Below are 13,299 nucleotides of genomic sequence, written 5' to 3' on the forward strand. Positions count from 1 at the left end.
AGAGAGAATGAGATTATTTACTCGTCCAAAACGTGTTACGTACTGTGACAGAAAGCCCCAAAAAAAAAAATTAAAGAAAAATTAATTTAAGGATTATGATGATTTAAATAGCAGGGCCACATTTATTTTTTGAACATTAAGTCCATAACAAGTCCATTCAACCCTAACAATAATTTCAGAAAATTACAGTACATTTTAATTATCAAGAAATCTAACATCTGCTAGATTGGATGTTAGATCTCATTGGGAAGTGTGAGGATAGAAATATAAAAACCATTCCTCAGAAAAACTTTTTGAGAGGGTACATTTGTCTTTTGAGTTTTGACTTGAAAATAGGGGTGCAAAAGAGTCGAGCCCATTCATTTACGAAACGATCATCGCTAAACGAGTCGAGCCTATATATACAAATGAGTGAGCTTTAGAGTGTTGAGTTCAGCTCGTTTACTAAAACGAGCCTAAATTCGAGTTCGGCTCGGTTACTAAACAAGTTAAGCCTCTAGCTGCTAACGAACAGTTCGGTTCATTTGCAGCCCTACTGCAATGGCACATTTTTCATTTGTGTCTCGTAGAATGCCAAAATATTCCCCATGAATTCCATCTTAGAAAAAAGAAAGGAAAAAAAAAAAATCCAAGTATAGAAACAAAGAAACATTGCACTAGAAAGCAAGTGCACATTAATGTCACATTACATAAAACAGTTTCTTGAAATGGCTTTGATACTTTATTTTATTAGGCAAAGCTCTCCTAAAACTACAAGAGACCCAGACAGAATCCAACCCCATACATGTGATTCCACCACACGCTTTTCCATTATCCATTTATCATCATCCTATCCAATTTGCAACTCTAAAGACACCTTCCTCCATATCCTGCATTTCTAAATAATGCCTCCTTTATGTCCTCTGAACTTAAAATTGCCCTCTGCTCCAATTCCTGTCACCATAGTAAAAAAATTGATGCAAGGCAACGTTAGGGAGATAGACAGCAATATATTCTTCTCAATATTGGCATTTTGAACAGGGCTGATAAACGAGCCGAATAAAAAATAGTTCAAGCTTGGTTTGTAAATTGTACGAGCTTCAAAAATATGTTCTCCGACTCTAAAACGACCTTTAATAGAGCCGATCATAAGTCAATCTCGAGTAAATTGAACTTTTATACATGATCATAGCTTGAACGAGCCCAGTAGCAGCTTGTTCAAAACTCAGTTTGATAGCTTAACGAGATTTGCAAAGTGTTCATGCCTGGTTTGCTCACGAAATAAACCAATCTCTAACAAGTTTTTTAACCAGCGAACACGAGCTCGAACTCAAGCAGATCTGCTCGTTTACCAGCCCAAATTTCAAGGACTAAAAAAAACAAATTACAACCAAAGCAATAGTTTGTACCTCGGAGCAAGTGGCCTGCATTGCAAACTCATTGAAACAGCTAATCACACATTGTTGAATCTCAAGGCCTAATGCTTCTAAAGTAGACACAGTTGATAGGAGCAATCCAGGTTTCCCAACACAAGATATCTCAATCCGGGTATCCATATTTCTCCTTTCCACATCAAACTGCCAAGGAAACTGCAATTTAGAAACGCAACACAAACATGGTTTTTGCCAATCCCAAGGGTTTTTTTCACTCCTTAATTTGGACTCGATGGGAGAGTTCAAATCTAAATTGTCCATTGCTGCAATTAGTGGTTCAATTAATACCAGTGTATGGTCCAAATTTGAATTATTCCGTCCAATCCAAAATTTGGATGGGAGGGAATCCCAACCCATTTGTAATGAGATTATTCAATTGAGTGCAGAGCATCATACCTTGGGTGAATTTCTAATTAGGACTTCATTAGGCTTCACATCCTTGAAAATGCTCATTAAGTTGAACTGATTTGAAGTATCCACTTCCTGGATTTCCTCTTGCAAATTGTTGATTCTGTCAAGGAGCTCTTTCATGTAATCTATTGTGTCTCCAAGTATAGATGTCCTGTCCATCTGTCAATGTAATTCATTTAGTAAAATGAACTCAGTCTCAATAAAAAAAAAAATTTGACAAGAGGAAATATCATTTCATATCAATGCCCAAAGGATTATAGATTTCATCACAAATCCAGGAGAAAACTAAAACAATCAAAATCTAGATGCGAGCACATGCATAAATTAGCAGGCTCAATGGCACCATCTACCAAAGTAGGCCAACAACTAGGTCGCTACGTGTAGAACATTATCTTTGAAATGATAGTAGAAATCCCAAGGGAAAATAGCTCAAACCCGAAGTAAACACAAGATGAAATCTACCATGGATATGCTACATATAAAGCCAATCGCCAGCCGGCAAAAAACGCCTGCGAGCAAAACGCCGACGGATGAATCCACACTAACACAAGCAACTTGACGCCACTTCGGTGCAAGCCCCGCTGTCACGTCAGGCTCTGGCACACGGGAAAGAAGCCGACGAACCCACGTGACCACAACGAGGCATTGGATACCACTTTCGAAAAAAACCAAACACAAACCAAAACCAAACAAACTTATTTTCCCACCACCATCACCGACGGATCTGGGGAAACCTGACCAGTATAGTCATCGGACTGGGAAAACCGGTCAAGAGACAGTCGGAAAAAAATAGCCAAAAAACCTCAACTTCCCGAAACATCAACTCCCTTTATTCTATTATTAGCCATACCGTCGGCCACCACTTGCTGCCTCCACTACAATCTGAACCATAAACGCTAGAAAACACTTCAGATGGGGACTGCCAAGGGAAACCAGACCATCGGGTCAAGATAACACACATGTGGAAATGCAAATAAAAAGGGGGAAGAACGGGAGAGGGAACACGACGGAGGGTAGATCTTGGAGATGAGGTATATGAATTTGAATGACTTTTGTCATTCAGCGTTGAACTATGTCCTTAATGATGCAATTCTCCGTCTTTCTAAAACTACCAATAGTTTTCTTCTAAAACCGTTAGGTAGGGAATATGATTATAGTTCTCGAAACTATGTATTTTGACAAGACATCCTTTTTTTGAGAAGCAATGTTGAATGAATCCATAATACTTGTGGATATTCAACGAAACTTGCCAGCTAGATTTTTTTTGCCAAAGTGCTTAGCGCGAAAATTCCAATTCAAAAAAAGTTTCCTTAAAAAAATGGTCGTGGGTTACCCACGAAACATCGGTCATATTTCATTGATTTCATTCTGGATATATGTCACCATAAACCAATGAAAAAGGAGAAAAAACAATGTTTATACTCCTTAGAAGGAATTGTTGATTTTGTTGTCTCAATGTTGGGCAATAATCCAATAGTATATACAATCGAAAATCCTACTGGTTTGGAGAAGTCAAAACTTCATATTGGACAAGTCAACGATATTTATGGACCCTATTCATATGAAATAGTGTCTTGTCATGATATATTTCTTCCCTTTAAGACACACACATGCCACGCGAGTGGGGCCGTTTTGCTTTATTGCATAATCTTGTTGGATCCTACAACAAAAGACCGTTACAGTGAGGCGATCGCAATTTGCCACATAGATACTTCTGCCTGGGATACTTAGCATGTTGCTTTCACGGAGCTTGACACCACTCTCGGAAATTCTGAGATTTGCCATTGTCTTTACCTAGGCGATTTAGTCTGAGTTGCTGGCACTACTTCCGATGGAGCACATTAAATGTTTATAGCTGTCTAGAGCATTGCATGGTGAGAAAATAAAGAAGTTGCCATAGAAATGAAGTTCATAATCCTCCTTATTGCTTTCCTTCCACTACTCTTATCGTCATCATCACTCCTCTTGTCCAAAATATTTAGCTATGGGTAGGGTTGCAAATGAACTGAGCAGCTCGCGAACTCAGCTCATTAATGCTTGGCTCGGCTCCTTTAAGCTCGAGTTTTTGGCTTGTTTAGTAAATGAATTGAGTGGAGCTCGGCTCGTTCAAAAAAAAATCGGCTCGTTAAGGAAGGCTTGGCTTGATTAAAGAGGATCGTTTAGTAAATGACTAAGCTCGGCTGGTTAAAGACTTGACTCGTTAAGGCTCAACCCAAGCTCGAACTCGACAAAGCTCGACTCGGCTCGTTTGTAGCCCTAGCTATGGGGATGCTGAAAATGATTCAATTGTCTCGTCAATCGTACTAGGTTTCCAAAATCCTATGAGATCCTCCTACAGAGTAGCGTCCTTGCTATCTAAAATAAGGTATAGAAATTTGAATGGCTTTTGTCATTCAGCATTGAACCATGTCCTTAGTGATGCCATTCTCCGTCAACAAAATTCAACGTTCAACTATGAAATTTCCTAATCACCAAGTCTTTATTTTCTCACCACGCAGTGCTCTAGACATTTAATGTGCTCCACCGGAAGTAGTGCCAGCAACACAGACTAAATTGCATGGGTAAAGCCAATGGCAATGTGACACCCCGCTTTCTGGTGGCCGGCGGTACTCCAGGAAGCGTCCGGACGGAAGGGGGCAAGTCATGATTTATAAGAAAAGATCCTTCCTACTTGTACAAAGCCTTTTAAAGCCGTGAGGGCGGGCCAAAGCGCATAGGAACTTCACAGTTAAGCGTGCTCATCTTGGAGCAATCCAAGGATGGGTGGCCCCACTGGGAAGTCTATGGGCTTTGGGCGTCCAAAGGGGACAATATTGTACAAAGATGGAGCAGGTCGTTACATATGGTATCAGAGCACCTACATGGTGGGGTCCACCTCAAGAATCTGGTACGAGCACACTGATTGTGCTGTATAGAACTAAGTGCCACACCATGGCCACCAGGGGAAGGTTGCTGGGCCTGTCTGGGCCTGTGCAACGAGGACGTTGCATCCCTAAGGGGGGTAGATTGTGACACCCCGCTTTCCGGTGGCCGGCGGTACTCCAAGAAGCATCTAGACGGAAGGGGATAAGTCATGGTTTATAAGAAAAGATCTCTCCTACTTGTACAAGGCCTTTTAAAGCCGTGAGGGCGGGCCAAAGCGCATAGGAACTTCACAGTTAAGCATGCTCATCCTGGAGCAATCTAAGGATGGGTGACCCCACTGGGAAGTCTATGGGCTTTAGGCGTCCAAAGCGGACAATATTGTACAAAGATGGAACGGGTCGTTACAGGCAAATCTCAGAATTTCTGGGAATGGTGTTAACCATCGCGAAAGTAACATGCTAAGGATCCCGGGTAGAAGTATCTCTGTGGCAAATTACAATCGCATCAGTGTAACGGTCTTTTGATGCAGGATCCAACAAGATTGCGCGATGAAGCACAATGGCCCCACTCGCGTGGCATGTGTATGTCTTAAAGAGAAGAAATATATCATGACAAGACACTATTTCATATGGATAGGGTTCATAAAAATCACTGCCTTATCCAAGTTGGAGCTTTGACTTCTCCAAACTAATAGGATATTCAGTTGTATAGACTATTGGATTATTGGCGAACATTGAGACAGCAAAATTAATGATTCTTTCTAAGGAGTATAAATATTATTTTTTCCCTTTTTCTATTGGTTTATAGTGACATATATCCAGAATCAAGTCAATAAAATATTGCTCAAAATATTGACCGATGTTTCGGGGGTAACCCACAACCAAATTTTTATGGAAACATTTTTTGAATTGAATTTTTCGCGTAAGGCACTTTGGCATGAAAGATCTAGGCGGCAAGTTTCATTGAATGTCCATAAGTACTATGGATTCATTCAACATTGCTTCTCGAAAAAATGATGTCTTGTCAAATATTGTTTGAGATGATAGTTTCAAGAACTAAAATCATATTCCCTACCTAACGGTTTTAGAAGATCATGCATAGAAAAACTATTGGTAGTTTCAAAAAGACAGAGAATGACACATTAAGGATATAGTTCAACGTTGAATGACAAGAGTCATTCAAATTCTTATACCTCATCTCTTAGACCTACCCTCCTTCGTGTTCTCTCTCCCAATGTTCCCCCTTTTCATTTGTGTTTTTTATGCATGGGTATTCTGGACCCAATGGTCTGGTCTCCCATGGCAGTCCCCATCTAAGGTGTTTTTCGGTGTCTACGATTCAGATCGGAGGCATGCGTATTCTAGACCTGATGGTTTGGTCTCCCGTGGCAGTCCTCGTCTGAGGTGTTTTTTAGTGTCTACATTTTAGATTGGAGTAGTGGAGGCAACGAGCGGTGGTCTGGTGAACGGTAGCCGACGGTATGACTAATAAAGGGAGCCGTGGTTTCGGAGAATTTGAGTTGTTTTGGCTTTTTTTTTTTTCGCCTTTCTCCCGGCTGGTTTTTTCATTCCGGTGATTGTATTGGTCTAGTTTTCCGGACCCATCGGTGATTGTGGACCAGTCTGGTTTTGGGAAGTTGAGTTGTTTAAGTTTGGTTTGTTTGCGTAATAAACAATTCTGTAACGCCCACAGGGGTGTAGTGCAGTTGGTCAAAGATGGGGCCGCTTAGTTGAGGTTGAAACATACCAAGGCTGGGCACTAAGGTTCGATTCTTGGCAGCTGCCAGGAACGAAGGGAAAGGGCGGCACGTGCCTCCACTTGAAACTAAAATAATTTTGTTATATTTTCGTATATTTAGTATAATTATGAAATTAAGTGTGCTACTACACATACACACTTGCATATATCTAAAAAATATACAGATATATTTAGTTTTGTGTTTCAATTTCGTTATATGGGGCATTTATACTTGTTGGTTTCCGAATTATTTGTTTATTTAGATCATTTTTTTTCTTAATTGTACGTATTTTTAACCGTCTAAGAGCAATATTTTAAAATAATATCATTAATAAAACTATATTAATCATTCTAAAACTTGTCAATGTTTATGTAAAACATATTCTCAAATTTTATCTGAGATTTTATACTCATTTTTACATAATTTAAAGGAAAGTATGTGTTATAAATTTTTGTAATTTGTAATGCATCCCTTAATTGTATACGATCTTATTGTGGTTGACTAGAAAAATAAATTTTCGTCACAAAATGCTCCCACTAAACAACATTTCTGAATGTGTCCCTGGCAGCTGCATACTCTGAATTTAATCGGTGCACGGTGTGCGAGGCCACTGCGTGCAGCAAAACCAAGGGATATTCTCCCAAAGGTTTATCCTCAGGAAGAGTATATCTTGGGGATAAGCCTTTTTTTTTTTTAACACAAGCTCAAACTTGAACAGATTTGTTTGTTTACCTGCCCAAATTTCAAGGACTAAGGCCCCGTTTGATAACAGTGATAGATGGATGAGATTCGTAAGGAGATAGGATTAGAATTGAGATTGGTAATGAGATCGGATTGATAATGAGTATGTTTGTTTGGGATGGAATTAGATGATAGGATTGTTAATATCATGTTTGTTGAACATAGGATAAGATTGGATTGATAGTAATTAGAAGATGTGATTGATAATGAGTATGTTTGTTTGGGATGAGATTAGATGATGGGATTGTTAATATCATGTTTATTAATTCCATTTTTGCCCTTATGCAAAATTGAAGAATAACATATGATTAAAAAATTAAGTGATCAAATTTTCAATCTGTTGGAACCAGTGCAAAGATATTATTATTCTGATCATATTATTCTAAAGGGTCACAATTAAATTTTGTTTTTAGGGCTCTCATAATTAAGTTTTTGCTCTTTATTTAGAACCCTATGGAGCAGAAACGTAATCATGAGAGTCCTACTATGAAGCACCGACACCTCTAGAGGTCGAGGTATCGCAGTGTCGGACACGGGGACACCACGGGGATACGTACGGGACACGCCACGTGGCGTGTCTCATAATTTAATTTGAATTTTTCATGGGGACACCATTGGGACACGGTGGGGACATGGCTGGGGACACCGATGGGGACACGACAGGGGCCAAACTGTAATTTTTTAAAAATTTTGGGGGTCAAATTCTAATTTTTGAAAAAATTGGGGGTCAAACTGTAATTTTTTTTTAAAAATTTGCTGCCAAATTACAATTTTTTAAAATTCTTGGGTGCTAAAGAATAATTTTATATATATATACGCGTGGCGTGTCTTCCGCCGTGTCCGTGTTCCCATTTTTTTAGAATTCTCATATCTCAGTGTCGGTTTCGGTGTCCGTGTCGGTGCATCATAGGAGTCCTAGAGACAAAATTTGATTAGAATAATAATATTTTCGAATCGGTTCAAACGAATTGAAAATTGGAGCACTGACGATAAAAATCAAAACTTTGGATAGATAGAACCAAAAAATTAAAAACTGTTGAAAAGGCTAAAATAACTAATGCACTAAGCTAATAGTTATAATAGATTTATTTTTTATTCTAAGAAAAAACGGAATGTAGTAAAGAAAAATTTGTTGGCAAAAAAACTGTTTGTTAACTAGGATATTTAGTTTGGGTATTACGTTTGAACTGGGCAAATTGGTCTTCTTGGATCACTCTACTTGGGATTGGCTTACCAATACCATGTCCATGGGGTATTACCAATCCCCCCCTATTGGCCGGATTACTAAGGTGGTGTTCCAACTAGCCTTCCTTTTTAAAAAGTTCTTTTTCTTCAATTTTCAAACTCAAATATAATAAAAATGAAAAATAATTTTTTGATTTTTCTTGCACCGTATTAAAGATCTCAATGAAATCTATCAAACAAGATCTATACTGGTAGGAAAATTATTTGCATAAAAATATGATTTTTAGATTTGAAATTACCTTCCTTTTTCCAAAACTTTCTTTTTTTAGAGTTGGAACACCCTCTAATACCTTCGGACTAGTAATCCATACTCATTTTTATAATCAAACAAGGTGTTAGGGATATCTTGGGATTGGTAGTCCAATCCCAAAGTCTTAGAGTGTTAACAAACGGGGCCTAACAGGAGGGGCGAGGGGAGAGGAGCGCTAGCCCCCACCCCAAGAGCAAACCCTAGCCGCTGGAAAAAGGGTGTACGGTGAAGGATGAGAAAAGTTAGAGAGAGAAGTTGAACCTTTCAGAAAAAAAATTTCCCTCAGTCTCCATAATGAAGTACCTGAATTTCAAATTTTTTTATGAGTACCTCAATTTCAACTTTTCTCCATACATTTCTTTAGTTAGCGGATATTGATCAAGCTTGTTTTACATTTGAGTTCGGGCGAGAGATTGAACCCCATTTGAGAGAACTGAAAACAGTGAACAAGTGTTTTCTTCAAGTTCTTGAATCCATACCATATTCTTCAGTAATCAAAAACCAATTTCACCAACTGCAACTTTGGCGTGGTTACACTGTGTAAACTGAAGCTCTATTTCACACAAGCTTAATTTCTTGTGGGGTGGTGACCCTAAAGATTTTGCACTTGGGGGGGCATTTTGCACAACATCCATATTTTTCACTTAAAAAATAGTACTACTCCTAGTCTCCTACGATACAAAAAACAGAAGCAATAAAGGAAGTGTCATAGTAATTATTATTTGATTTCAAGAAGTGTCAGAACTTAGATTCCGACATATAAGAAAAACAAAACGAAAACTGCGAAAAGCTAAAAAGAAACTTCTGTCATTTTCATTTTCCTTATAAATCGCTCCATAAATCTATAATCCAAACACATCTTTAGACATTAGGGTTTGAGAGGAAACTGAGAAAAAAAAAAATTACTAACAAAACAGAGAATTAAGCTCAGAATTTCCTTTTCCAAACAAGGCGTATAATGTGGTATACTTTAATTTTGGCTTGTATTATTACCTTGCTTATTTTTGGAACAACTGACCGGAGCATAGATAGCCGGTCATTCAGCCGCTTCCTCCGCCGCCTCTCCGCCATTAGATTCTTCGACGGCTGCCCATCCACCTTCTTCACTCTGTTCTTCCTCTCTGCTCCGAAAACCGGCACTTCGCTCGACTGGATTCGCTCCAATTTGCAATTATTAGGACTCTGAAACTCCAACGTCATTTGGACTCCATTTCCCATTTGGGGCTTCTCCTCGTTCTCCACCATTGACATTGAGCAGTCATCTGGGGTGGGAAACGGCGGCGTATCGGTGACCCCTGGAGCAGAGAACTGAAAGGGGTCTCCTCCAAATGGGAAGTAGAACTCGTTGATTGAGCAGTTTAGGCTTTGATCGAGTGGTTCGAGAGGGAAATTTGAAGAAGGTACATGAAATGTGCTCTCATCAAAACCACCAAAACTCCATTTATTAGTGTCGAAATCATTCATTTCAATTGGTATGGTTGTTGCTACTAACTCCTCCAAGAAACCATGCCCATCATATTCCATCTCTCTCCCTCCCTCTCTCTCTCTCTCATCTAAGAACTTGCCTTGTTTAAGTGTAGCTGGACCACGAGGAAATAATATATAGGGAGAAAACCCGTAATTTTTTTTTTGGTAATAAAGGGTGTTCCAAGCTAGTTTCTGGTTATCTCAGGACTAATCTTTACCGGCTACCGTCCCTCACACAGCTTTTTCACTTAAGTCAGAGTAAGGTGACCCCAAAAATTATTCCTAAAGAAAATTGAATATGTGACGTAAAGGCTTGCTCCCTTGTAGGCTTGATGATCGAAACATACCAACTCTTCTAGAGCTGGTTCATACAAGGCTTTTGCCCGGACCTAAATTAGACTCGCTAATGGACGGTGAGATAGTTATTCAATATTTAATCATGATTAGCATAAGTTTGTCAAAAGCATCCTAAGTTATGAACTGTATTTTTGTGGGGGATAAAAAGCAGGGAGATGAGTATAGATTAAGAACGCATTTACATTATTGGGTGTTAATTAGTGCCTAGAGAGCCTTAGACTCGAATCGAATCTGCTTTTTTCTTCTCCTGTCTATCTCTGTCTAGGTGATTTCATGTCTTTTTCACCGAAATCTGATATAAGTATTATTTTAGTAATTTTGCAACTATGAAAATGTGGAACCACATTTCTGTCTCATCTCATAGACCATGTCAGGTTCTTGGTATTCACAACAAAAAGTGAATATTTTGTGAGTTGATTTCAAACTACCCTTTTTTATAATCTACTTTTCTGTTTTTTTTTTTTTTTTAATCTTTATCCACGCGAAATTACAAAGTTGCTCTTTTCTCCATACACTTTTTTAACACATTCAAGAGAAATATTGTAATTTCATGAGGACAAAGACAAAAAAGATTGTGTGAGTGAATTATAAAAAGGAAAGTGTAGAAATCATTTCCTAAACTTTTGAAGAATGAACCCAAGATGGCTAGGTGAGCGTGAGAAAGCAAATAAGTGTTTGTCTTTATGAGGTTACATGTTTAAATTTTACGGGGTTTGCTCGATTTTTTCCTTTTAAGCTTTGGATTTAGTCAAGGTGCACAAACTAATCCGATCATTTGGTTATCAAATTCAGGATCTTAAATTCTAAATGAAAACTTGAAAGATTGAATAACCAATTGAGTTGTTTGTTTGCATGGGCTACTCAAACAATTATTTTAACACTAATGAGCTGTTTAGATTATTCGTGCAGGTCCAAAAGGCTCCACACAGTCTACGTTTTCGATATCCTCTATTTTAGTACCCCTAGCATTAGCGTTTCTATATGAGTCCTTCTATGGGTACATCATTTGTGCATGGCGTTGAGTAAGACCAATTTCGGGGTTCCACACAAATGATCGGAACTGCTCAATTTGTTTCAAATATTTTTTACGGATTCCTATAAAAAAAAACTGCTCATTCTAATATCAATTAGTGCTTGATCGATTTTTAACTCATCTCTTGTCAGAAAATTGAGCAAAGAATTGATCAAGCCTTTACTGATTTCCAACAAAGCTAATTTTTTACAAAATTTCTTAAAAATATGTTTTAACTAAATTGAGCGACTCCAATCATTTTTGTGAGACTCTAAAATGGATCCCACACCACGCAGTGAGTATTTGGTGTGTACCCATAGTTTATTGTTTACGTGGTGCCTCACACAGGATTTGATTAGCCAATAAATTTTTCAGTATTCAGTGTACAATTAACCTACATATTAACCGAATGATTACGATTGATTAGATCAGATTTTGCAATACCTTGAAGGCCCTGTTCCAGAAACCTTCTTAATAAACAGCTTATTTCACATTTTTAAATTAAAAAATAATGTAAATGAAAAATAATTTTTAAATTTTTTTTTGCATCGTATAAAAGATCTCATCGAGATCTTTCAAACAAGATCCATATTGCATATTTTTAGATTTCAATAAGCCAATAATTTTTGAGCTTGAAATTGTCTTCTTAAAAAATAAGAACCATAATTAACCAATTGGCTGGGACTAGTTCAATTGGTTAATTATGAGGTCATGAGTTTGAATTTCTCCACCTGTATGTCGGTGTTCTTTTCTTAGAACATCCGTCGTGACATAACTAAAACTCAAATGTTGCTAGGACTAACAATGTGTATTCAAAAAAGTGCTCGCATTGGAATAACAAAATTTAGCAACCTCTTAGCAACTAATCAAATTTTGGCTTTTTGATAATTAAAACTAGCCGCCTTTTGTCAATTAGAAAATTTAGTAGATCCCATATGTTCTCAATCAAAGTACACCTATCATTACACAAAAATCTTTTCTTTCTTCGCATTTCTCCCTCTCTCTAAACAATGTTTTCAAAAAATTATTTCAAAGATAGTTTTTTTTCAAAAACTATTTTTGTAAAACTTGTTTTTTAAACACTGTTTCTACACAACAAGTGTTTTTCTAAAAACTGTTTTTTATTTATTTAAAAAAGAGTGTTTATGGGCTTCTCGACTGGCTCGCCTTCGAGAGTCGCCACTTGAATTTTTGAGATGAATGATCCGAGAAATCGAGGGCTTGATTTGAAAAGAAATGCTTCTGATCTAGCGAAAGCGATGAAATTTTGGGTTCGAGAGCCATGTTACGAACATGGAAGGTTTTGTTGAAAAAACACCCCGCTCGCCCGATAAAATCGGTCTCTACTTAGCATTTTAAATGGGGGATTTAATATCATTTTAAAAAAACTTAATTTTGACTAAAACATGTACGGGAAAGGGACATGGGGTTTAATATATCACATTGACGTGCTTGTAGTGCGAGCTGTGCAGTATGAAATGGATGAACAATATACAGAAAGTGAAATAACAGCATTACAGCAGTCTACCAATATCATGTGAAACGTCGCACGGCGACTCGGATACGTCGCACGGTGTGACTAAAATACCGTGCGGTGTACATATTTACGCATTCCAGACTTAGTTCGCTTTTACATGATAAAACAAACATAGGTCCGCAAAACTGTTTTTTATATTTCCCAAATCTCTGAAAAATGATTTACGAAACTCTTTTGTTCATCTTATCATGAAAAGCAATATTAAATTTTTTTTGAAATGTTAAAAGATTTAATAAAGTAAAAACAAAAAGACTTTTAACATTT

General features: G+C 37.8%; 1 protein-coding gene across 1 annotated transcript; it reads right to left on the bottom strand.

Annotated features, from left to right (window-relative positions):
• Window positions 1–635: 635 nt before the first annotated feature.
• LOC131330744 (transcription factor bHLH93-like) lies at window positions 636–10,287 on the bottom strand. The gene is made up of 4 exons (XM_058364425.1): window positions 9,656–10,287; window positions 1,809–1,982; window positions 1,389–1,556; window positions 636–933 (listed from the first exon to the last, which is right to left on the bottom strand). Exons 1-4 carry the CDS (start codon window positions 10,184–10,186, stop codon window positions 847–849), a joined length of 960 nt encoding a protein of 319 aa, XP_058220408.1. The 5' UTR covers window positions 10,187–10,287; the 3' UTR covers window positions 636–846.
• Between the last annotated feature and the right edge of the window lie 3,012 nt (window positions 10,288–13,299).

The sequence above is a fragment of the Rhododendron vialii genome, chromosome 6a (assembly GCF_030253575.1).
Source record: "Rhododendron vialii isolate Sample 1 chromosome 6a, ASM3025357v1".
Taxonomy (NCBI): Eukaryota; Viridiplantae; Streptophyta; class Magnoliopsida; order Ericales; family Ericaceae; genus Rhododendron; species Rhododendron vialii.

What these genes read in the sequence shown, in the direction of transcription:
- LOC131330744 (XM_058364425.1), bottom strand. Translation starts at nt 10,186, where the DNA reads ATGGAATATGATGGGCATGGTTTCTTGGAGGAGTTAGTAGCAACAACC. An exon ending in TTGTTCCAAAAATAAGCAAG is followed by an intron (nt 1,983 to 9,655) that starts GTAATAATACAA and finishes TTACATTGACAG; the next exon opens with ATGGACAGGACATCTATACT. An exon ending in TAATTAGAAATTCACCCAAG is followed by an intron (nt 1,557 to 1,808) that starts GTATGATGCTCT and finishes TTTCCTTGGCAG; the next exon opens with TTTGATGTGGAAAGGAGAAA.